The 25364-nt window shown below is 35.4% G+C and overlaps 5 protein-coding genes across 7 annotated transcripts; 3 read left to right on the forward strand and 2 right to left on the reverse strand.

Moving 5' to 3' along the window:
- Window positions 1-1300: 1300 nt before the first annotated feature.
- NF-YA7 (nuclear factor Y, subunit A7) lies at window positions 1301-5853 on the reverse strand. Its single transcript, XM_086229539.1, has 6 exons — window positions 5680-5853; window positions 4273-4339; window positions 3320-3465; window positions 2301-2402; window positions 2037-2201; window positions 1301-1940 (listed from the first exon to the last, which is right to left on the reverse strand). The coding sequence occupies exons 2-6, from the start codon at window positions 4298-4300 to the stop codon at window positions 1755-1757; spliced, it is 627 nt and encodes a 208-aa protein (XP_086085665.1). The 5' UTR covers window positions 4301-4339; window positions 5680-5853; the 3' UTR covers window positions 1301-1754.
- Window positions 5854-9861: 4008 nt separating this feature from the next.
- On the forward strand, window positions 9862-13208 carry RFNR2 (root FNR 2). Its single transcript, XM_086240806.1, has 5 exons — window positions 9862-10084; window positions 10257-10313; window positions 11031-11363; window positions 11715-11934; window positions 12462-13208. The coding sequence occupies exons 1-5, from the start codon at window positions 10061-10063 to the stop codon at window positions 12959-12961; spliced, it is 1134 nt and encodes a 377-aa protein (XP_086096932.1). The 5' UTR covers window positions 9862-10060; the 3' UTR covers window positions 12962-13208.
- Window positions 13209-15491: 2283 nt separating this feature from the next.
- LOC147297224 (ADP-ribosylation factor GTPase-activating protein AGD12-like) lies at window positions 15492-20270 on the forward strand. Of its 3 annotated transcripts, none has more exons than XM_086252699.1 (9): window positions 15492-15795; window positions 16499-16609; window positions 16851-16932; window positions 17166-17241; window positions 17752-17915; window positions 18015-18150; window positions 18407-18523; window positions 18985-19080; window positions 19852-20270. In XM_086252699.1, exons 2-9 carry the CDS (start codon window positions 16570-16572, stop codon window positions 20128-20130), a joined length of 990 nt encoding a protein of 329 aa, XP_086108825.1. In that variant the 5' UTR covers window positions 15492-15795; window positions 16499-16569; the 3' UTR covers window positions 20131-20270. The 3 variants fall into 3 exon arrangements, with proteins under 3 accessions (XP_086108825.1, XP_086108821.1, XP_086108813.1); XM_086252695.1 differs by having other exon boundaries at window positions 15507-15851; window positions 19849-20270; XM_086252687.1 differs by having other exon boundaries at window positions 15508-15795; window positions 19849-20270.
- A 1407-nt stretch (window positions 20271-21677) lies between these two features.
- Window positions 21678-22499, reverse strand: LOC147297225 (GATA zinc finger protein). Its single transcript, XM_086252704.1, has one exon. The coding sequence runs from the start codon at window positions 22214-22216 to the stop codon at window positions 21815-21817; it is 402 nt and encodes a 133-aa protein (XP_086108830.1). The 5' UTR covers window positions 22217-22499; the 3' UTR covers window positions 21678-21814.
- Window positions 22500-23838: 1339 nt separating this feature from the next.
- LOC147297226 (putative F-box protein At1g50870) lies at window positions 23839-24612 on the forward strand (the record flags this gene model as incomplete). The annotated part of the gene is made up of 1 exon (XM_086230063.1): window positions 23839-24612. A coding segment is annotated over exon 1 (774 nt), but the record flags the coding sequence as incomplete, so codon positions are not given.
- Between the last annotated feature and the right edge of the window lie 752 nt (window positions 24613-25364).

Genomic DNA, 25364 nt, shown 5'->3' on the forward strand with positions numbered 1-25364 from the left:
ATTGTTTTCTTTTTTTGATCTTTATTAAAAGATTGTGCTTAGATTAATCGAAAAATATTTGACCGTTGATTAAATGATCATCATTTCAAGTATTTATCGAAAATATTTTGTTCGTCTATTTATTTGATTAAAGTTTAATAGCTTAATAGTTTCCTATTTGCTTAATTTTTTGCAATAATAATTTTTTAATATAGACATAAAAAATAAATGGTTCTAATCGTTGAATATAAACTTAAAAAATAGATAATTTTTATTGAATTTTGTGTCGATACAATGTCGCTCTGTCTGCCTCCGCAAATTTTAAAATTTGCAAATATCTTTTTTAGAGATATTATATATATATATCCTGATTTTAGTTTTCACCAAATAATGTTGCGAACTTACAAATTTACGATAAACATGTCATGCATTTCCCAAGGAATCATGGAACTGTCTTGTATTTTCTTTTTTCTAAGAACGGAACTATCTTCATGCATGCTGAGGATTATCTACATATAGTGCAGAAAAATTTATTCTTTTTTTTTTCTTTGTTTGTTTTTGATAAAATTTTGTTTGGTTAAATTGCATTGTTCTGTTCTTGGTCATAAATGAGTTTAAAGTGGCATCATTGGACATGAGAACACCAACAAAAACAAGTCCATCTCGATCCATATTTTACTTGTGCTAGTTGTCCAATCAATACCCAACAACCCAAATCTCGTATAAGAGGTGAAAAGATCATGCCGTCCATAAAAGACAATTTCAAATGACGTTAGAAATTTAGACAACCATCGAAATGATTTTGTGGTAGAAACATTGGGAATCAGATAATGTAAAACAAAAACAAAAAACAAAAAAAGGTAATGGTCATACGTTGAAAGATGAAAGAGATAAATGAGAGGTAAGAGGAATTATGTTTGTTTGAATGAAGTCAGAATCATTGACAATCGTCAACTTTGACAGCAACTTATTGATTTCCCCAAGCTAATGAAAGAAACTAACAAAAATGAATTGAATTTGTACAATTAATTATTATATTAATAATTTCAAAAAAGAGTAATAGAAATGGTGAAAATGCTAGTTAGGTAATTATTCAAAACAGAATGTCAATGTTTTGAAAAGATAATTGTGTTTGTTTGTTTGTTTCCCAGAATCGGATTTTGTGAATCTTAAACTCATTTCTTCATATGAGACATTGGATTTTGAGAGAGTTAATCAGCACAAAGGCAGTCTATTTGAGTTTGCCGATCCCATTGAACTTCCCAATGAAAATTGCACTCATATTTTCAAACAGAGCATGGTGCTAATGACAAATCACCTCTAGAATCAACACCAATTCCATTAACCATTCAACTTATTATTGTCTCAGTTCATAACAATCGAATAGAAACTGATACTACATAACAGCAGCCAACCTAACCTTTGCCAATCTAACAAAACATTATCAAACCAAACAACAGGACTCTAATTTTTGTCAGACAAGTTTCCAACCTCACAACAGGTTAAGTGCAAAGATATGACCGTACACAGCAAACTTAACCATCACCCTCTTGGGGAAAAAAAGAAGAGCAAGGCTCAAAAGAAACCCACTGGGGAGAAGGTTATATCACTGCGCTTCAACAAGACTGCCTGCAATGTCTTTTGCAACCTTCCCTACAAGCCTACTACTGAAGAACCTATACATGGTAATGAGCTTTAAGTGAAGAACCATGAAGAAGCACTACTGAGACTAACGAGGCTGCCCCTCGAGTGCGCTGCAATTACTTTTGAAGTAATTAGGATGTTCCCTCTGAGGAAGCAAGCCCATTTTTATCAGAGTTCAAATTGATATTTGGCTGTGAATTGTCGCCCGACGTCATTTCATTCTGTTGGTTCTCATCTTTCTTTGCATTAAGAAACCGACCCCCACATCCTCTAGCTCTTCTTAATGCATGCAAGTGTCGAGATTCATGCAAGTAGGGCTGCAAGAGTAGTTTGAAGTGCCAATGAATAAATGAAGCCTACCACAACATTTCATTGAACATGAGATGCAAGTGATTAGCAGTCCACAATATTACCTTCCGAGATTTTAGAGCTTTATTTTCCGATTCTGCTTTAGCACGAGATTGCCGACGTCGCAAGATGCCATGATATTGTTTTGCATTTACAAACACAGGTTCCTCAACAGCATCTGATGGCAACGGAACTCCAGCTTGCTGAATTCCCATTAACTGAAGATGGACCTGAAATGAATACACATTCAGTAACCTTAAATTTCAAGTTCATAAGCAAAAAACCAAGTTCTCAAGAAATGATATCCAAATGAAAAGGGGAACAAATACCGTTGGCTGCCCCCCATAGGGCTGTGGAGGATATGGCTGTGTATCATAGGGAGCAAAGATGCTTCTGTAGTAAGGGTCTGGATATGGGTAAGCTGCTGGGGCCTTCAATTAGACAAGCCAAGGATAATGTATCAAAACTTTTTGAAATTAAATTAGGTACATAAGATAAATTATTTGTGTTTTCCAGCTCTCTTAGTTGTACATTCAATGGGGTAGTAGCAGAACATTCAAGCAAGAGGATGTCAAATTATTAAGAAATAGAAGCACTTCACTTAACCAATTTGTCCAAACAAGGCCTACAGAAGAGAACTCGAGATACCACCACCCACCCTAGGATATTGTTCATTTCAAAATCTGTGTCAACTATTTATAAGAGATCATATATGATTTCCTAAGATAATTAATGCAAGTGAATAGGACCTCGTAAGATATATCTAAAGCAATTACATTACGAATGCAGAACAAACTACTGCATAAAAATTAGCTTGAGAAGAAGCAACTTCCAGTGATACTAAGAATGCTTTTAAAAAATACCAATAGTTTCACTAACAATATGTTGGGATGGAAGGTTGCAAAAGTAAGTAGACGGTAAATCATATAGGAAAGATAAAAGGAGAGAAGAAGATTTTTCCTTCCTCTTGTTTGGTAGAAGGGATGGGGACAAAAATGTATTGTTGTAACTTTTACTAAAGATTGAGCCCCAAACTAAATCCAACTAAAGATTTGCGTGGGCCTGGAGAGGACTATTCCCTCCTCACCTTTCCTCTTCACTATACTTCCCCTTCTACTAACCAATTTGAAACTCTTCCTTCCATACCCATTTGAAACTCTTCCTTCCATACCCCTCCATCCCTTTTTTCCCTTACCAAACATAAATCTCTCTATGTAGAAAAGGTCAAGATTTAGGAGACCCAACCACATATAAACTGTCTAACTACCTTGGAAAACACAACATCATAAAGTTGTTTTCAGAAGAAAATGCATCTTGAAATTTTCAGATTAAACAAATAAGATTGTACCACTGTATGTCCTGCTCCAATCTGTGGAGGGGCTGCATACTGAATATTTGGGGTTGGAATTCCAGGATAAGACATTCCAGTTGCAGGAGAGGAAGAATGAATTTGAGACTCTGAATGCTTTTGCTGGTCATCAGATTCACTATTATCTGTGCAACCAATATTGTAAAGTATATAACATCGCATTCAAGAAAGGACAAAACAGTTAACCCATGATGCGAAACCTCACAAAAGGAAATAAAAACCAAAACGAATAACTAAATAAATTAATTAAGTAACAAAGAACTAAGCCTATGGACTTCAGTGCTATAAACCAGAAATATGAGGAAAGTCTAGTTAATCCTACATCACTACATTGATTCTTGCCGTAGCACAGGAGAAACATATGAAGCATTTCATCGCAACATCATAAAACAGCATTACCACAGACAGTCCTAAAGCTGCCTAAAAGGCTAAAACAACCAAGGAAATTATCCAAGGAAAATACTTTTCTCGCAAGGTAGAGCCTTGCTGAGGGCCCACCTTAAATGACAGGAGAAACAGGCTATTACTGAGATAGTAAATTATGTAAACCACAAATCAAAATGAGGAACCACAAAGAAAGTCGATGGTTGGATCTGAAACAGATCTTGCTAAATTTAAACTTAGATTTCAACTTAAGCATCAGAAATGGGCTTGGTTTTAGGTATGACATAGGTAAACAGATGTTTATTTCACCACGAGAATTATTACTTTAGCCAATCTAATACAAAAAGGACACCATTCTCAAATCAAAGAAGCAGAAGAACCAAACAAGAAGCAATTCCATTTCTTGTCACACATTAATTATTCCATCTCAAATAAATGCCAGAAACACAAGTGGTTTTAGAATCTTATTTATTTACTGAAAATCTGAAAACAAACTGAATTACTAAAAGGTATCATATGATGATATCAATACTTTTTGAAAAACATACCAGAATGATCATGCACAGATGAAGTCATGAGGATGTCGTATGCGGAGAATCCCAAAACAATATGTAGCTGCAAAATCAGAATAGCTCGGGTTAAGGAATGAGGAGCTACCCAGGCCACGAGATTAGCATAGTCTGGTGAATAATACCATCTGAAGGAACACTATCCAACAAGATTATTACAAAGATAAGATTACCCTGGTTTGCAACTATGTATATCTCTTGCACAAGCTACAAAATTTTCTAGTTTCAAATAGTGTTATGAAATATAAACTGTCTAACATGGTCTATGCTTTCAAACACATAATATTTAATGTGTTTCAAAAGTTGAAGTTATATGCTTCTTTCTTTCTATCTTAAGGATCAAAGTGAGGGTATAAGCATATAATAAATTTGCAATTGAAACAATTACATGGAGTACTTAAAGATCACTCACGTGAATAAACCCATTGATCATCTCATCACAATACTCAGCTTTTGAGTTGCATTTACAAGAAACAGGATGACAAAGGAAATAAAAGCACTCTAAAATAAATGATTAATTCTGTTATTTTCATACTAGTGATAAGTAGAAGGGAAGACCATCCAATGATGCTTTAGGAGTACAAAACATTATCCCGACACGGCATTAAGGTACACTCCATATCTTAAGGATAAGGTCAACATAGAGGAACTAGTATATAGGAATATAGGATTTAGTTTCAAACTGAAAAATATTTGTCAATAGCACATTTAACAAACAGTGATAAAAAAGTACTTAACCATAGCTTTTCAAATTTAATATTTCATTTATGTAGATAATTATAGAGAACGGAAAACTTATTCGTCATAACAATGAAAAAAGTCAAAAATTGATCAATGTGCATTAAGCCTAAAAGTGAATATCTTTGTTTCTGAATTTGTAAAGTAGAATGGCTTTGCAAGCTTACAATTTTTCAAAATCTAAAAACACAAACCCACCAGCCAGATTCCATTCCCCTTTCACCTCATTTCTGGGTAGTCAAAAGTAAGCATTGTATTGTAATTATTCCTAAAAGATTGACTCAGAGTGTACGAAGCAGAAAGTGAACCCGTTAGTCTCAAATCTCATTCATTTCCAACCCAACTAATAGGGAATTCTAGTTCACCTACAACCCCAATCCCATAATCAAGTGAAACCAGAAATATAAACTTAATAAATTCAATCTGTCAATCAAACCAAAAAAATCAGCTCAATCAACTCTGCAAAGACCAACAAAATTAGCTCAAAACTCAGAAAAGTAACTCAATCAGCTCATACACACCAATTGAACAAAAAAAAATCCCCACTTTAATCCAATTCCCCTCGTATACACTAATTGAAAAATTCCCATAATTGGTTGGGCAAATCAATTACAGAGCAAAACTAGGGTTTAGAGTTGGGAAATTTACCCTTTTTTTTTTCTGGTAGCTCTTCTTGTTCCTACTGAAGTGGGTTGATTCTTCTCCTGCAAGATTCAGATAAAGTTTTCGGAAACAGCATCCGTACGGAATTAGAATTCCTCTTTCACCATGTTTACTTCCACTGCATGCCTATTTTCAACCATAAACGCACAGAGTTTCTTTTTTATTTTTATTTTCATTTTTTCGGAAGCTTTTGATGGGTTAAGTGTCGAGCAGTTTGTCTCGCGTGGAAGAGATCCGAACCGTTGAGATTCAGAGGCCGTTTCGGGCAGGGGAATGTGCTGACCGGGGGAAAATCTGGACCAGGAATTCTCCCTCTGGGGCCTACGCGGTGAGCGGACCGGATTGAAAGTGACCGCTAAGCTTGATTTCTGTTTTCAGCAGAGCACCCGCACGTGGGGTCCACGGCTGCGCATGACTGGGCTCTGCTACTTTCCTCTTTGCAACGTGGCAACCGCAGACAGCGTAATAGAACTGCAACTGGTGAGAGACTCTTCCATGGGCATGCGTGGCATCTCTCACATAAGGTGAGACCCACATCATATGAGGATGCCCCATCGAGACATGCCTCATGAAAAATTTAGTGGCAACTCGATTGCTTGGGTGGGTTGAAAGATAGACCAAGCCCAACCCTCTTTCAATCTGTCCAGCCCTTTATCCTCGATATATATTTTGGGAGACTTTCATATAAATCTTTTAATTTTATAATTTATTAACTAAACTCTTATGATTTTAAAATTTTAACTAAAATTTAATAATATTATAATAGAAAATTAGGATTAAATATTAAGTTTTAATAATTTTTTGGTATAGCATGAAGACCATATAATATTTCAATTAAATTATTAAATTTAAATGTAGTTTTTTAGAATAGGTTACAAATATGTTGACCACTTTGATTTGATACTTTTCCATTTGACATTTTTATCCTTTGGCCCACATATGATGTGTGTTAGTTAAAATTTATAAGGTTTTGACAAAATTGACCTTGAAGCTTTTATATTATCTTGAAAATTTGCTAATGTAGTCTCAACTTCACATTTAGTTGTGACTGTACGACACTCACAACTTCAAATTTAGTTGTGACTGAACGACAATCACATCTAAGTTGTGAGACAGTCACAGTTAAGTTGTGACTTAGTTGAATTTTTTTTAGATAAATTATACTACAATATAGTATAAATAGAGGTCAAAACAATACTTTTACTCAAAATAATATATAGTATAGTAGTGTGAGTTGTCTATTTCAATTTACTAAGACAGTCACAGTTAAGTTATGACTGGATTGATTTTTTTTAATATAATATAGTATAAATTAATGTAATATTTGTGATGTAATATTTTTTTTATTTTTTTATTGTAGTGGCATGTGATGTAATATTTGTAAATTATAATACCTTTTACTTTATTAATTTGTTTGACTTTTCAACTAGTGCCTAATCTAAAATACTATTTAATTTTGGTACTTAAACTAAAAAGTTATTGAAATTTAGTAGTTAAAATCAATTGACCTATATTATAATTATTTCATGTTATATAATATTGATCTATTATTTTTTATTTTTTTCATAGATACCAGGTGCTGAGCGGTCGATGACTATTTTCGAGTGTTCAGCAGGTATTTTTACTTTTTCGTCAAGCCTTGGTTTGTCAGCTTTATATTTGGTTTGTCCGCCCGAAATTTTAGAGTTAAAACCAAATATGCAGCCTCCACAAAATCTCATTCTATATTCTAAGAAGGTATGAGGTTAATCTGTACTCTATATTCTCAAAAAATAAAAAAATAATGACATGTGTCTTTAACAAGACAATGGTCAAAAAATTTTATTTAGAAAAATAAATTTTTTTTTTTTTAAGTCATTAAGTTTTTTTTTTAAATAAAAAATGTTAGAATGACTAAATTTTAATTTTTCTTTATATTTTTTATCGGAAAATTGGATATTCGAATTTAGATCTCTCCGATTGTAACAATTACTAATTATTAATTTGTATTCTAAATTTGATCTTAACATATTAAACTCGACCCGAGGCATGTTGCACACATTATTATAGTCCTAAGTTTAAGTATACACAACTCGAGACATGAAGTACAGTATTTTTCATAAACGACAGTTTTTGATAAATAAAAAAGTTTAATTCCTTTTGGGCTCGGGTTAAAGTCTGACTATGATTGTTTGGCCTAATATTTTTCATGGCTTGGATCTTATTCTTGGGCCATATGGTATAGTTTATTCAAAAATATTTTTGGGCCATACGGTGAGTTTGTACTTTATAGGCACAGTTTGACATCATTCCTACCATTTCATGTTGCGAAATTTATTACCGGCCCCAAAATTTGATAGTGCACTCCAAGTTCTAACAATTTTTTAACAATAATCATACCTCTTTACTTAAATATCTAAACTAAACAAATTTTAAAAAAATTTAGAGTTTGTATCTTCTTCCTCATATTATAACACATGTATTGGTTATATCATATATTAATAGTACATATATACACAATAATTTTTTCATATAAGAAATTATTATGTATAAGTGTAATACAGCCACATGCTATAATATAAATACTATTATTGATATTATATCTTATTAATATAAACTCGTCATACATTCTTATTATAATATGTAGAATAATTATACCACGTGGATGTTGAGAAAGGAGAGTGAAAGGAAGGGAGGCACTTTTACATAAAAAAAATTTAGAACTTCCAACATTACTCTTATAGTCTTATCATCTAAATTATTATATTTGATTTTTTTATTGAAAAATACCTTTAATGATTACTTATATTTTTATTTATAACAAAAAGTTATATAATCTACTTCATGGGTTAAATTGACAAACAAAAATCTACATATTACTAATATAAGAACATACCATAACACATCAACTGATTCAATATAGAATTATTAAGGGCAAATTACATAAAAGTACCTCAATTAACCACCCTATTTCACTTGAGAACCCCAATAAAAAAAAGTTGATTAGAGGTACTTCAATTATTGATTTTGCACACCCAGGTACCTTTGTAAACTTTTCTGTCTGAGGACCATTAACTGCCTATGTGGCGTGCTGACATAGTTTTAAAAAAATGTCATGTGGACAAAAAAAAAAAATAATAATGATTAAGAAAACTTAAAAAAAAAAAAAAACCCAACAACCTCGCATCCCCGATCCTTTCTCCCTTCGCCTCCCTTTGTCGGCCACCCAACCCACCCACCTCCCTCCCCCTCTACAACCACCAGCTTCACCCCTCCCCTTCCCTTCCCCACCACCTTCACTGTAGATCGCGTCGGCCACCCCAATTAACCAGCGTCGAGCCCTCCTCCCTCTTTATCTTCTTCTTCTGCAAACACCTCCAACCATGGCTACAAATCGGAGGGACCAAATTGAAGTATGAGAACTGAATCTAGCCCCACCCCTCCCTTCCTCGCCCAGCCAAGCCCCCTCACCAAGCCTCAGCCCTAGCCCCGCCTTGCCCATATCTGCTCGCCGCGCCCAGCCTTACCCCAACAAGCCACGCCGAGCCTTGCCACGCCTAGTCGCTCCCAGCTTTGCCACACCCAGCCTTGCCTATCTTTTTGTTTGATGGTGGGTCACTGAATTGGGTGGCCAACGCGGGGGAGGAGGGCTCGGGGCTGGGGTTTCAGGGAAAGAGAGAGAGAGAGATGAGAGGGGCGGGGAAAGAGAGGGTGGGTGGCCAGGTGGGTTGGCGGCGTGGTGGTTGGGGTCGGCGACAAGGTGGCTGGGGTCGAAGGGGTGGGTGGTTGGGTTGGGTAGGTCTCGGAGGGAGGGGTGCTCCATTTTTTCTTTATTTTTTTGTTTTGTTTTTATTTAATTATTGTGTTTTTATTTTTTTTTAGTTTTTAAAAATCATTATTTTAGTTTTTAAAGTTTATTTCATTTTTTATTATTTTTTTTCCAAGTAACATTTTTTTAAAAGTATGTCAATGTGCCACGTGGACAATTAACGGCTTCCCTAACGGAATAGTTGACGGAGGTATTGGGTGTGCAAAATCAGTAATTGAGGTACCTCTGAACAACTTTTTATTTATTGGAGTACTGAAGTGAAATATGGTAGTTAATTGAGATACTTTTGTGTAATTTGCCCAATTATTAATTATATACCAGAGAGAATATAAATCAGTACGCCACTTGTCAATATAGAATTACATGAGCAGCACAGTGAGGAAGTCCGAGGAGCCAAAGGCAAAGCAAAACCCGTCCTTTGGAGCACTCCGAAGGATCACTTGGCCCAACTACTCTTCTACTTGTATTTCTGCATGATCCATTGATCCCAGTCCCCCAACCCCTATATTAACTCCTCACGTCACCCCAAAGCCCTCTGAAACCATTCTTGATCCAATCATGTCTCATTTCGCTCTCTCTCAGGTATGCCCCCATTTCAGATTCGGGTCTTTCAATTTCTACCCTTGTTTGGTTCCCGAGAAAACGGAAGAAAAAACGAGGCTTTCAGTCCTTTTATGCTTACCCAGTTGCCAAATAGTAGATATTTGATTAATTATGCTGTTTTTGTTATTGGGTGTTGATGATTTTCTTGCAGGCTTCACTTACTGTTCCTGTTGGAAGTGATTTCTCTCTCAGAAGATCTCTGTTCAAGGTCTGATTTTTTATTTATTTTTTCTTTTTGGGTGTTATTAGTTTCGTGTAGCTGTGTTTGCTTTTTCATTGGGCACATGATCAAGTCTTGTTTAGTTGCACTTGCTCTACACTGTGGCTTCGGAATCTTGAGGATTTCAAATAGTGTATGGAGAACGAAAAGTTCCAAGATTTGATTTTTTCATATTTAGTGGAGGATCCAAAATTTAAGTAATCAGCATTTTAGTGGGCAGTGTAACATAAAACGTTTAGTTTCAAAAGTACAAACAATTGTAGCTATTGACTTCAAATGTGTTGGCGGCGATGCTCTATTGGTGCTTTTTTTGGTCGAATCTATTGGTGCTTTAAAAAGTTGTCATTTGGTAATGATTTTTGAAAAGATAGTTGTTGCTTCAACTTGCAAGTTAAAATAAATCTAATTATTTGTAAATGTGTTGAACGTTAAATTGTATTAAAAGGATTTCTTCTAGCTTATGAGGATATGTTTGCAATTGAAATAAATCTAGTAATACTCAGTTTCTGAACTCTTATCACATATCACCTGCTGTAGGCTTATTTCATCTGATTAATTTTACAGTGCTACACCTTAAACTAAAGTCCTATGGTCTTAATTAGTATGATATTTAAGTTTACCTGATAATTATATACAAATTTAACCTGCTTTGTGGTTTATTCAGTTAATAATTTCTCATTGAAACTGTCCGTAATTTTTCTGCAGGCACAAAGTGTAAACTTTAATGATAAATCATGGGCGCCTGTTTTACCTTTGGACTTAAAAATAAAGAATGGGCAGCTGAGATCTCAGCGCATAGTATGCATGTCAGTGCAACAAGCAAATGTACCAAAAGTTGCTGTATCTCCTTTACAACTTGAAGAAGCTAGTGAGCCCCCATTACACTTATACAAGAATAAGGAACCTTATACAGCGACCATTCTTTCTGTTGAGGGAGTTGTAGGCCCAAAGGCTCCTGGAGAGACTTGCCATATTGTAATTGATCATGGTGGTAATGTTCCCTACTGGGAAGGACAGAGTTATGGTATAATTCCTCCTGTAAGTAACTGATTACATAAAGTTATGTCTTCAACAAAAGTTGCATGAATTTTGGCCAATAAAATTCTTTGACGAGTTCACTTAGGTTGTCTTTGTAAACCAATCATGATTAGTAGATATTATATTGTAATGCTATACTCACTTTCACCTTGCCTATGGATATTTGTTGCAGCTAGGATTTGAAAGTTAAGAGGATTATGATATAATTGTAGTTTCAGCCCTATTTTCTGTTGTGTCATCTCTTCTTTTTAGCCACATAATTCTGAACCATGTTATTGGCACGTTAATAAATCCATCTTCACACTAAATTCCCCATTTGTAGTATCTAATTGTTATATACTTGAATAACAGGGTGAAAATCCAAAGAAACCTGGGGCTCCACACAATGTCCGTCTTTACTCAATTGCATCCTCAAGGTATGGAGACTTTTTTGATGGCAAGACAACCAGTTTGTGTGTCCGACGTGCTGTCTATTATGACCCAGAGACAGGAAAGGAGGATCCTTCCAAGAATGGTGTGTGCAGCAACTTTTTATGCAACTCCAAACCTGGAGATAAAATTAAGATCACAGGTAAGAGTCTACTATTCAGGGATCATTAGGATTTTCTTTATTAAGTTTAGCCTGAGCCAAAACCCCTTGCCTCACGGCCCAGGTGGGCTGTATCTCAACTGTGCGGGTCTCAGCCTGGTCTTAGCTTGTTAGTGGATTAGTCTAGCCTAGCCCTCCTAATAGAATGGTTGGGCTTGAGCCTTATTTTTGGGTTGACCTTGTCTTCAGAGTTGGCTTTTGCCTTCGAGGGTTGGCCTGTGGCTGTTGGCCAAGCTCATCTGCTCTTCCCTTTTGTTTCTTCCTAAAAGATTGCCTTCAAATGTCCACTTGTGTGAGTTTGTATGGCCATTTAGTAGGTAAAAATCAATCATTTGTATATTCTTTTTCTCTACCTCCTCCCCCCCCCCTTTTATCACATTTGGCTTGATTCGTTAGTATGTCTTATAAATTGGTTTGGTCCACTGTTATTGGTAGACAACATGCATTCCTTATGGCAGGAATGCATTCCATTTGTATAGTTAATTTACGTATAAATACTAATATGGCAGGACCCTCTGGCAAGATCATGCTTTTGCCTGAAGACAACCCAAATGCCACCCACATTATGATTGCCACTGGCACTGGTGTTGCTCCATACAGAGGTTACCTTCGTCGTATGTTCATGGAAAATGTTCCCACATTCAAGTTTGGTGGCCTTGCTTGGCTATTCCTTGGGGTGGCCAATACTGATAGTCTCCTCTATGATGAAGAATTCACCAAGTATCTGAAGGACTACCCCGATAATTTCCGATACGACATAGCACTTAGTAGAGAACAAAAGAACAAGAAAGGCGGAAAGATGTATGTTCAGGATAAAATTGAAGAGTACAGTGATGAGATCTTTAAACTCTTGGACAATGGGGCCCACATCTATTTCTGTGGGCTCAAGGGAATGATGCCTGGGATTCAAGAAACCTTGAAGAGGGTTGCTGATGAAAGAGGGGAAAGTTGGGAAGAGAAGCTCTCACAACTGAAAAAGAACAAGCAATGGCATGTTGAAGTCTACTGAGAATGAATAGTTGCAGAACTCATTCATGTCTTTCTTTAAGAAAATGGCGAAGTTTCCCATGTTAGGTTATGCTTTTTTTTTTTTTTTTCTTTTGGAAGAGGGTGAGGGGGTGTTTACCCATTCATGAGCTTTAGATAAGGAAACTTGAGTAGCAATAGCATTCATCTGTATCATTAAATAACAGAGACAAGCCATTCTCATTGTTGAATAAATTTAAGAAACCATTTGACTGCTGATTGATGTTTCATCTTTTGCCCCTATTTAGTATCTTAGACATTTTATTATGTATAGTCGCACTCACCCGTGCGCCTAAAATTAGGAGCTAGATAATGGCCTTTCACAAACGGCCATTAGGTGGTTTTAACTTCTACTTGTTAAGCGATAGTCTGATTTGAAAGTGGCCAAGCTTGGGTTGGTGCTTTCGTAGATATGGTTCTTTTATTCTAACTCAGCCTTTAATTGCATTGAGGTTTTCTGTTTAACTATTAAAAAAAAAAAAGGGGAAAGGCCAACAGCCTTCGGAAAATACATTTGCCGTGGCAATGCAGTGAGCATGCTGCATGTGTTTCATGTCACCATCTTTTTTTTTAATGCTTATTTCTTTCTTCATTATATGGTGGCTGCATAATATTATTCTAAGAGCTTCTAATCATTATCCATAAATATTCAAGTAACTTCTTTAATAATTATCATAGAATTAATAAAATAGTGGGTATTATCCTCATCTCATTTGGGTTGAAAATGAAATTTCATAGACTTCTCAGTCCTGTCATCAACCTCTTTGTGATGATGGTGATTAATTGGTGGTGTATACATTAGTTGATGCATAGTGTAAACCATTGGTTGATGCCTTATCTTGCTTGTGTTGGTGAGCTTGTTTGCCACATTCAGTTGAAAGGGTTGTCACCTGTGATTGCATCCTTGAAAGAGGGCTAGTGCAAGCCATGTAATCATCCAGCATTACTAGTAAAGTTTCAATTTTACACTGGTTTATGTCATAAAGTTTTTTTTTTTTTTTTTATATATACCCTTTCACGTGCTGATCACGTGACTAATTATTATATACAAAAATAAAAGATTTTCTCCATATAAGAAAGTGTAGAGTTAGAATATTTGAAAAATATCTTTTTTCAAAATGATAATACCTATGTGAATTGAGTGTGTCAATTGTCATCTAGTACATCTACATACTAAGTAATAAACTTTGTCAACAGAGGCAGCCACCCCTGTGGCTCTGTCAGGTTGGAACTTATGTACAATTTAAAAGCCGCGTTGTGTCCATGCATACTTTTCAATGTTTCTTTTCTATAAAACACTACTTTTTCAATGTTAATTAAAATCATTTAAACAGTTTTTAGAAAGTCAATCATTTAAACCTAAAGTTTAATAAAAAATTGGAGTGATCAAGTAAAATATATAAGAAATTCAATGCAAGGTTTTGACATTAGAGGTCTACTTTATTGAGAGTGTAGTTGAAGACGGATTGATATGGTAGTATTTATCTTCACTTTTTAAAAAAATATCCCAAATTCTACTTCTGGAAAAATAAAATAAAAAATTGTAGGAAAAGCTAACATATACTTGTTTTGAAAAATACCTAGAGCATATTCTATATTCTACCCACAAACAAATTCAAAACAACTAGAGCATAATCTATATTCTACTAATATTCCATCATGATAATAGGTGTTACATCATGAGTGATTGAATTAATTTTATGCACATACTAATATTCAGTTATGAGAAATGAGTTTCAAATTTTGGAAAGCTTATGCTCTATCAAAAAGGAGCTATACTCCTACAATGGCCATTTGATTTAGTAGTGGCATATAGTTTTTTCTTTTATGTCATGAATTTGAACATTATAGACAACAATTGATAGTAATAATAAAAAAAAGAGATATACTCCTCAATTAGATTCAATAAGCATTCATTCACTTTAACTTTAAAGGAATGAAAGATAAGAGAAGTCTTGTCTTATCATCACCCCAGTCCAATAAAATTCATATTGCTAAGTTTTCTTATTTCTTGAAACATTCATATGTAACAAGTCAGGTTTTTTGTGAGCGTCCTATTGGAATGGGTCTAATGCCAAAAATTCTAATACTAACAGATATGTTAACCTAGGTGCACATGATAAAAGTATAGCTCAATTTGTTAAGATCTTTAGATTATATTTTGCGTTATGCAAAGTTCGTTCAAATAATAACAAAATGACAAGAGTTAAGTATTTTATTTTGTTAAGGTTAAAAATTTAAAGTAATGTTAGAATAATTTGACTTATTTATCAAGTTTTATTCATCAAATCATATGACTATATTTTATAATCTTATTTGTTTGTAATAAATGCGATAATAATAGTTCATAATTAATAAATTTGGTGTACAAATTGTTAATTGTTAATTGATATAATCCCCTTCAGAGTTCAGACTAAAGAAAAAATTTGATATAATCCCCTGAAATCTCACATGTCCCAATGGACCCAATGTTATGCTGGAAGTTGGAAGCAGAAGAGTGGGTTCGGGTTGCATATACAGCGAAGATGAGTGTGGTCGTTATATGGAACCCGCGATTATGCTGCGTGACGTGGTTGTCTTTCCAAACTGTAAACTGCCCGTCATCATTTCATTTCCAATCAATCTTACCCATCATTCCCTCCTCTCCTCTATGGGGAAAATAAAAACATAAATATAAATAAATATAAAAACAAAAACCCAAAAAAAAAAAAATTAAAAACACAGTTGTTTTCAACAATCATATCCTCCTCTCTCTACCTGGTTCTATCTTTGAAGAATCATTCTATAAAGGGCATTTCTCAATTCCTCAATCCACTGGTAAAATGTTATCTCTCTCTTGGATCTTTCACTGCATCTCATAATTTCATTATCAGGTTAGTTTTTTGTTTTTTTGGGTTATTGGGTTCTTTTCATGTTTGGTCATATGTAAATGATAGCAGTTATAAAATGGCATGGGAACCTCTGATTTGGACCCAATTTGTACTTTTAATGGCAGTTTCTATCAGTTTTGAATGAACCCATCATTTGTAATTAATCATTGTACAATCATTCCTCTATTGTTGATTTGAGTTTAATTCGTTTCTGTAATCATTGATTTCGTTTTATTATGTTTGATTGGAGCTTTCATCATTTGGAACATGAGAAACCCAACAATTTCGACTTTACCAATAGATTTTGGTTTGAATTTGATGTGGATGTTTCAACAATCAGACTGCCTTTCAACTACCCATCAACGGTTTTTGCATATTCTCAGTGATATCCAGAATTTCAGAATTTCATCGTTTTTTACACAAATTTTTATTCACATATGTAGGGCATTTGCTTTAATATGAGCTCTAAAGAATTAGCTTGTTAGGAAATATACTGAAATTGCAATATTAACTTCCTATTTTCTTTTTCATGGTCAATATACTTCATGTTGAAGAAGTTCAAATTTTGAGACTTTCATTTGGGGGTAGTTTTGCTTTTTACATCATTTTTGCTCAGATGGGTTCTTTTTTTTTTTTTTCCCCTTTTCCAGGTCACTTTGTCCAGACTACTTGAAAAGAATAGGCTTCATTCAGTGGATGATTGTAAGTCATTAGGACAGCAATGAGTCACCGTCCAATGGAACTTGGGAGGCCTACCTCAGGTATGCTTGTAATACTCGAAGTGATAAAAAATTATGAGTAGGGTCTTATAAACTGAAAAACTTTATTGATATCATAATTTTGTGCGTATGTGTACCATTCACTGAATTGTAATACTTTATTATTACGGCTTCTTGAACATTAATGTATGCATTTTCGCATCTGTATATATCTGGCTTATACAATGTGTTTTTGTTTAATACTTTAATCTAGAAAGTGAATGACATGCATGTTGCTGTACAGGTAAAAGAAGATTAAAAGATTTATTGATGCAAAAAGATAATCGCAAATGTGCTGATTGTGGTGCTCCAGATCCTAAATGGGCGTAAGTTTTTTCCCCCTTGATACCCTGAGAATGTATATATACTTTGTGAAAGTGTTTGTATAGGCATTAAGCCAATACTGTATGAGATGTGCTTGTTTCATATGTAAGGTCAAGAGCTTAAAGATGAGAGTGCTGAAAATAAACAAACATTATTAGGGCATTTTACTTTTCTTCCCATATCCTTCTAACTTGTAAGATGCTTGAAAATAAAGTGTTCGTTACTGCACTTTCAGATCAGCAAATATTGGAGTTTTTATATGCTTAAAATGTTGCGGCGTGCACAGGAGTCTTGGTACACATGTATCGAAGGTAAGAGCTCCTGATATCAATGCCTCCAATTCAATTTTTATAACGGAAACAATATGCTGGTAGAAAACATGACATATGACTAGTTATGGATTGGCATCCTCCCACCCATCTTGACTTTAAATATTTGATCGCTCATGTTATTTTTCTGCTTGTAAAATGGAAAGTGTAACGTCATGAACGAGAACAACTGTTTGATCCCATCTGCTTGCATCAAAGAAGTTCATTTGATTATGCCACATGAACTTTCGTCCTTGGTTGTGAGAGTTGCAAGAATATATTCCGACCTCAAGGAAACTGGGGAAGTTTATTTTATTTATTCTACCAAAAAATGAATTTTGTTTGGGCTTGCCTTTTTTCTTTTCTGACAGTGACACCCACAGTAGAAGTGTAGAACTGTTTTAGGCTTGCAGGCAGATCAATCAAATGTTGCTTAATTGGTTGATGTCTCCGTCCATACGCATTATTAGTATTAAATATCTGTTCTGAACAACATGAATTTGAAATGTTCAGGTTTTGTCAGTGACACTGGATGAATGGTCTGATGATGAAATTGATGCAATGATTGAAGTTGGAGGGAATTCTTCTGCTAACTCAATTTATGAGGCTTTTATTCCCGAAGGATATTCAAAGCCTGGACCAGATGCCGGTCATGAGGAACGTTCAAAATTCATCCGGTTAGTTATGATATAGAATGCTATAATCTATTATGGAGCAGATTCAATTTTTGGGTCATTTTTCAGATTTTTAAAGTAGTTACATAATATCTCATGTAGGACAAAGTATGAGCTTCAAGAATTTCTGAAACCTAGCTTGCGGATTAATTCAGGTCCTTCTAGAAAGTCCTCTCTCCAAACAAGTATTTCTAGAAAGATTATTGACAGATTCCGTTCAAATTCTTCATCGATATCGGTAAATTTTGTCACACCTTTTGCTCTGCCTTTCGATTTGGTACTTAGAGAATTAAGGTGAAAGTTCATATAAGTTAGGAAAGTGGGATATAAACTAATTTAACAATACATGTGTTATTTGTCCATGTTTATGTTGGTAGTAATAACAACACCCTGGCCAAAAAAGTAATAACAACACAATTAGTACATGATGTGTACCATTGGCAATTGAAGTAATACCATAACTTCGGTCTATTTGATTTTGAAATTGGTTACAGGAAGGCATGGTAGAATTTATTGGATTATTGAAGGTAAAAGTGATCAAAGGCACGAATTTAGCTATTAGAGATATGATGTCAAGTGATCCTTATGTCATCCTGACTCTTGGGCAGCAGGTTAGTCATTCTTTCACCTTTGTTTTTTCCTTGTTACTGAAGCTTCACAATCCGCTTGATTGTACATGCATGTAGAATTTTTAAGTTCACTATACTTTTAAGCTTCAGATGTGACAACCTGTTGATTCAAGCTTCATGTCAAACTTTGAAAATGTCCCGAGAGAGAAACAGGATTTTGAGGGATGAAGAAGGGGGGGGGGGGGGGGGGGGAGAGAGAGAGAGAGAGAGAGAGATTGCCCAAATACACGAGGAACTTAATTGAAACTTAGCTGAAATTACGCTAGTATTAAACCAAGATTAATTTGTTGGTTGGTGTCTTAGATCTCTGCTAAAGCAGAAGCAAATAAATTAATCAGATGTTTATAGATTGTGGAAGAATATGTAATCGGATTATTCAAATTGCTACTCACTTCAGACTTACATTTCTTTCTTTGGTGTTGAAAATGTTGGTGATAATGCAGACTATTCAGACGACTGTAATAAAGAGTAACTTGAATCCAGTCTGGAATGAGGAACTCATGTTGTCTGTTCCTCAGCGATATGGACCTTTACAGTTGGTAAGTATATCTATGCCCTTTTCCTCTTAATCTTTACAAATAACTCATTTTTATTCTGTTACAATTAATAGAGCCATATAGATTTCCGTGAATTGTAATAGAGAGCCACTGCTTACAAATATTATATCTGACAGATTAGGAATATCCCATGTATTAATGATGTGACAGTTTGCTCTACCCTTTTTTTTGTACTTGTACATGCAGAATATGATTGTCTATGCACATATTAGACCTAGTTTCCAGTTGTGTCCTCTTTTACTTTGCAAGCATACAACTATGATTGGTTTAACCTTGATGGTAGATTAGCCATTCACATTCTCATTCTTTCATAATCACCGGAAGCAGTGCACATCTGCGCCCTCTAATCCTATGTTAAACGTGAAGTTTGTGGCTCTGGTCACCAGTATCACTCATTGGACACTATCTAGTAGATATTAGAGTTACAAAAGTTTGTGTTGATGACATGGAAATTTCACCCATGGTTTATCAAATTATTTGTGGAAAGGATGCATAGGAGCTGTTTGTCAGCAGGAAACAAAGAAGTTTATATGCCCAATTAATACTTGGATTTGGTTATCAGCCTATCTCACGAGGGTGGTAGCTGGTGTAGTCAATTCAATTTTAACGTGGTAGATAGTTATATATACTCTTCGTAGTTCTTGCTCCTGCAAGTGTAGTGAGATTTATCCAGTTTTGGGTTTATGTTCAGAAGCTTATTTTGTATTACTTGGGAGGGAATACCTAATCTTTCTGCTTGTCACGTTGCAGAAGGTGTTTGATTATGACACATTCTCGGCTGATGACATAATGGGAGAAGCAGAGGTTGATCTTCAGCCTTTGATAACATCTGCAATGGCATTTGGGGATGCAGGGATGTTTGGGAACATGCAAATTGGAAAATGGCTGAAGTCACATGACAATGCCCTCATAGAAGATAGCACTGTTAACATTGTTGATGGGAAGGTAAAACAGGAGGTGTCACTCAAGCTCCAGAATGTGGAATGTGGTGAACTAGATTTAGAACTAGAGTGGATGCCTCTTGACCAATAGGTAAATAATTTTATTATTCTTCCCATTTTACTTAATAAGAATCTGTAATTTTGATTGAGTTTTTTTCTTTTTTTGTATGGAATGACAGCGCACACTTGTCTCCATTCTCTTGTATTTGTTTATATAAATTCAGTTGTCTCTCCCCTTTTGACAAAAATCAGAATACAATCCCCTTGTACACATTGGTTTTCTTAATCCTCATTCCTCACTATCAACTCAGGGACTGTAACATCTAAAGGTTTGGTGATCATACATACTCTCATTGCAAGCAAGAGATGAAATGTGTAACAAAATGACCACACCAAACTCTGGAATATCCCTGATTTTTAAACATCCAAAGCCAAAGGCCTCAAAAGCTATCTAAGTGTGCAAATCTAAGATATAAATGGCATATGCATATTGAAAATGAAGGACCTCATATTTGTTCTGCTTGCTCTCTTGCTGACTAAGCCTTATAATGCATGTATGCCCTTATGATTGCTGAACCTTCCTCTTCAAGTTTCAAGAATTCATTACAAGAGAAAATACCTGGATGAAATTGCCTTTCGATGTGCAATACTCAATTTATGCTATCCTAATACAGGGTTATGAAAATTTTGTGATCGATGACTGCACCGGAATCTCACAAGAGCCTGAATCCAATTCTTGAAAGTTTTTGTTAACAAATAAGAAATAGAGAACTGAATCCCATTCTTGTTCAAATATTCCACGCAATTGAGCATTTTCTTTGGTTGTTCATTATTACCATTTATATACAAAAGACCCCATCAAACAGATGGGCGGGTTAAAGTCCATCTTTATACGTACTGTCCAGAACCTAACTCATTAGTCAACCATGTGAGCTGGATTAAAACCATACCACCCGACAATGTCCATCGATTTACACTAATCATATCTTCATAGGTGGTACATACATACCACCAGATAGTCAAGAACAAGAACCCGAACCCAAACCCAAATTCAAACTCGAACCAAAACCAGAACCCGAACCACCTACCCTCCCAATCTCCCAAAGAAAATGGTGGTAGATTCAGTCTGTAATCAAATAAAAACTAAATGGATAGAATACCTACCTACATGTAGCTTAAGCAATTTACTATCTTTGTTTTTTTTTTTTTTAAATTTAGAGCAACTCTGCATTGTTAGGAACCTCATTCCACCTTTAATTGATATGGAGGATTAGATGCCATTTTTTTCATTTCTTGAATGAATATGAAACCGGAATTTTTTTTATTCATTGTTTTCACTAATTTATATCAATAAATATGTTAGGTAATAATTAAAAAGTTCTTCTAACCGATTAACAATAAATAGTAAAATTGAATACACTACACCAAAAACTATAGGGTATCTTGAACGCATTCTCATAAACACTTATTTTCCACATCTACTCATTACGTGCTGATTATGTGATAATATTTCATGTAAATGGTTTTAAGTGCAATTACAATAGAAACCAACTTGATATATTTCACAAAATTATATTCTTTAAAACCTATAAACCTTCCTAATTAATCACATTCACACCCTAAAAAAATGGAGTAAAATGGCTCAAACAATAAGATTTGGACCTCCACGCCCACCCTCTTAGGCTCTTAATTCAGTTTATTTACATGACATGCAAGAAAATCATAAAAAAAAAATAATAATTAAAGAGCAGAAATTCAGAGTTGGCATAATTGCATCATGATGATGATAAAGATTTATGCTTTCGGTACTTAATGAGATAAACAAAAGCAGAAGCCACAAAAAGAGCGACACCTGTAATCCCACAAAGCAAGCTCGCCACCAGCAACACGTCCCTCACGTGATCTCTACCACCACCGGCGACGCCACCGTGCCACCACGACGGATCGGAATCGCTCGAGTTCATCGCCTTCGGCAATGCCACGTCGGACGCCGGCGGCGAATTTCCTCCTCCTCCGAAGAACGACTTCACATCCGACGGCGACTTCTCCCCCGCCGGCGGCGGGGCCTGGTACTCCAGCCCGTGATCCGACGGTCGCAGCTCTCGACCGTCCGATTCCATCGTCGCCGAAATCAGAATCACGGCGATCGCAACGCCAATTTCTATTGGATACGCCATCTCTCTCTCTTTCTCTTTCTCTTTCTCTCTGAATGTTGTGGTTTACTGGTTTAGCGAGAGAGAGAGAGGTCTGAAGAAACGGCGTCGTCTTATAGATCGAGTAACTACTCTGACACTGTTGACGTGAATGTATCTGTTTTTGTCCGAAAACCGAAAACTGTGCGCTCGTTGTCGCCTGTCGGAGACCAATGAGAGTATTAGAGTAAGCAGTGGCTCTCTATTACAATTCACGGAAATCTATATGGCTCTATTCTTCTGATCATCGCCGCTTGCTCTTTTGTCCTCTCCCCACCACTAGTAACAATTATTGTTTTTTTTTGTTTGTTTTATAGATGGACTTTATTTACCACTAGTAACCATTAATAGACTTACACCAAGTCACCAACCCAAATTAAAAACACATAAAAAATTATTGTGTGATGATAATAGGTGTTATAAATTTATATTAAATTAAAACGCGTACGAGTTTAGGAAATATTAATAATTATATATGTCCAGTAACTTTCATCTAATGTGAGAAAAATATATATAAGTGGTGTATACACTTAAGGTAAATTTGTTTTGTACACATATTATAATTTAGTTTATTTATAACTCTATTAGTGGTGTAACATTAACGGAAAGTGTAAGCTTTTGTTTGTATATCTAATTAGTGGACTTAATTTGTGAAGTATTTAATATGTATAACAGAAAGGTGGGTGCCAATTAGATTTGTTCTAACTTTTCTCTTGTGTGATGGTGAAGCTTTTGCTTTGTATTTGGTAAAGTTGGGGTTTAGATTCAAAGAATAGTCTTCTATCTTAGTCCCGGAGCTGATAAGAATAGTATTATTTCTTTCTGTGTTGCCAAAAGTAGCTTGTCATGGCTTTATCAATTCTGTAAATTACTAAAGTGTGAGCCTTATCATCTCATCTCATCGTGGAAGGCCTCATCTCACATTTATTGGGGCTTAACTTTGATGTTAAGTTCTGCCTCATCTCATTGTTGGTGTTTCTTTCTTCTCTTTTCTTTTTTTCCTTTTTTTTTTTTTTTGAAACAAGATAATTTCTGATTATAATGTATATCGATTATACTCAATAATTTTTCATGATCATATTCTTCGTATACCTACATGTTAAGTACTCTATATGTGTGTGTGTGAATGTAACAAGAGATGACAATATACCACCCATGATTGATTGATTGTATGGATGGTATAGAAGGGGCTGTGGTTGCTGCATGTACGATTCAACAGTAGATTTGGATTCCGTTCAAGACAGGGAATAGAAATACCACCCGATATATGATTCGGTATTTCAATTCTGGAAGGAATTAATTCCGGTCAATTTTGGTCATGTGAAGTTGTTAACCAAACACAACACTACGTACATATCCTTGAGTCGGTTTAAAATGCTTTCCTAGTTTTTGGTGAAAAGAATGGTTTCCTAGTTGGAAGAGGAAATTAATATTGTTTATTGTATGTGCCAATAGGGTTGAATATAATGCTATAAAAGCATAAGCAAGCAACGTGAGGATGGTTGTGCCGCACCAATCTCCAGACTCCTCCAGCCGCTCAGCCACCGCTTGCCTCCACTTGCCTCCGGTCCATTGCACACGTCCCAGTTAGATACGTACAGTATACAATGGTGGCAAAATACTTGCCCTTGAATGTGCTGCTGGATATTCTTTGCAGACTCCCTGTGAAATCTTTAAAGCGGTTCCAATGTATTTGCAAATCTTGGAATCAAAACTTGAGAACCCCATATTTTGTCACCCAACACCTCCACTTCCAACGCAAAAACAACAACAATAATTGCATTCTTGTTTCCTATCATAATGGTGATAAGTATGACTCTCCAAAACCCAGGTCCTATTTCACCTTACTTCATTTAAACGAAACCACCGATGGTATTATTTCTTTTCAATGGCTAAATCTTTCAACTTGTTTTAAGGTAGGGAATTTTCTTAGAGGTCCATTTAATGGCATATATTGCCTTAGTAATGGAAATCTCTTTGCATTGGTGAATGTTGCATCAAGAGAATTCAAGCTTCTTCCAGATCATCCAACTATCTCGCCTCGTCCTGGTTATGACTCAATACTAGTAATTGAATTTGGTTTTGATCCTAAAACCAACGATTATAAGGTGGTTTTCTTTACAACTCTCGTTCATATGAACAGGAAAAGAAAAGAGATCTCCCAGCTGGCTCTAGTGTATAGCTTAAGTTCTAATTCGTGGAGAAAGCTAAATGATACTTTGCTGGATCATACCCATGTTATTGTTCCATGTGCATCTTGGAGTGACACCTATGTTGATGGAAATGTTCACTTGCAGGCTCATGACGATGGTGTTGATAAGTCCTTTATTCTTTCTTTTAGCATGGTTGATGAAGTATTTCGAAAGATAAAACTTCCAGAATTAAATCGGAGGAAAGTGTGGCAACTTGGAATTGTAGCGTATAATGGATTACTTTCTATTATTGTTTGTCCATATGCAAAATCTTCACCATCACGTCATGATAAATTTTTTGACATATGGGTTATGCAAGACTATGGTAATGATGAGTCTTGGACTAAGCAATTTAAGATTGGACCATTTGGACATGATGTAATTATGCTAGGACCTTGGCCAAATGACCGATTTCTTTTGGGTAATGACGATGGAGAAGTTGTTATATATGACCCAAGCACCCAAAAGGAGAAGAAGATTTTCGATGAAGACCCCACCGTGCAAGCTCGCATCTACTCAGAGAGCCTGGTTTCATTGATAGGGAATGAACGAAATGAGAAGAATATATTATTTGATATAGTTGAAGGTCATCCGTCACCCACAAACCCAGATGAAATTAAGGATTACATGCCAGTTGCAGGTTCTTATATTTAGCCTTTAAATAATTATTTTGTTCCCTTGAGTTGATATATATGTATGATCCTGGTTATTGATCTGGAGTTTAATTCTGATCTATGTTTGAATGTTGTGGCAGCTGCGTGGAAACCCTACTTGGGACAAGAAGGCCAAGACTGTCCCTGATTTGGCCTGGGCTGATCGATGGATCGAGGAGTACTAGTAAACCATGTCATGTGTGGATTCTGCAGCTAGCCATATATATATGAAAACCCCATGCATCATATATATCAGTTATTGGGATGTAGAAAATTTACTTGTTTTTT

This window comes from Dryas octopetala, chromosome 1 (genome assembly GCF_963921425.1).
Source record: "Dryas octopetala chromosome 1, drDryOcto1.1, whole genome shotgun sequence".
Lineage (NCBI taxonomy): Eukaryota > Viridiplantae > Streptophyta > Magnoliopsida > Rosales > Rosaceae > Dryas > Dryas octopetala.

Excerpts from the sequence above, each read along its gene's own strand:
- NF-YA7 (XM_086229539.1), bottom strand. The coding sequence starts at position 4,300 with ATGACTTCATCTGTGCATGATCATTCTG. Across the intron at positions 3,466-4,272 it reads ATCTGTGCATGATCATTCTG|ATAATAGTGAATCTGATGAC; the intron begins GTATGTTTTTCA and ends TTGGTTGCACAG. Across the intron at positions 1,941-2,036 it reads AAGCTCTAAAATCTCGGAAG|CCCTACTTGCATGAATCTCG; the intron begins GTAATATTGTGG and ends CTACTCTTGCAG.
- RFNR2 (XM_086240806.1), top strand. The coding sequence starts at position 10,061 with ATGTCTCATTTCGCTCTCTCTCAG. Across the intron at positions 10,314-11,030 it reads TCAGAAGATCTCTGTTCAAG|GCACAAAGTGTAAACTTTAA; the intron begins GTCTGATTTTTT and ends ATTTTTCTGCAG. Across the intron at positions 11,364-11,714 it reads GTTATGGTATAATTCCTCCT|GGTGAAAATCCAAAGAAACC; the intron begins GTAAGTAACTGA and ends CTTGAATAACAG.
- LOC147297224 (XM_086252695.1), top strand. The coding sequence starts at position 16,570 with ATGAGTCACCGTCCAATGGAACTTGGGAGGCCTACCTCAG. Across the intron at positions 17,916-18,014 it reads GAACGTTCAAAATTCATCCG|GACAAAGTATGAGCTTCAAG; the intron begins GTTAGTTATGAT and ends TATCTCATGTAG. Across the intron at positions 18,524-18,984 it reads TCCTGACTCTTGGGCAGCAG|ACTATTCAGACGACTGTAAT; the intron begins GTTAGTCATTCT and ends GTGATAATGCAG.
- LOC147297225 (XM_086252704.1), bottom strand. The coding sequence starts at position 22,216 with ATGGCGTATCCAATAGAAATTGGCGTTGCGATCGCCGTGATTCTGATT.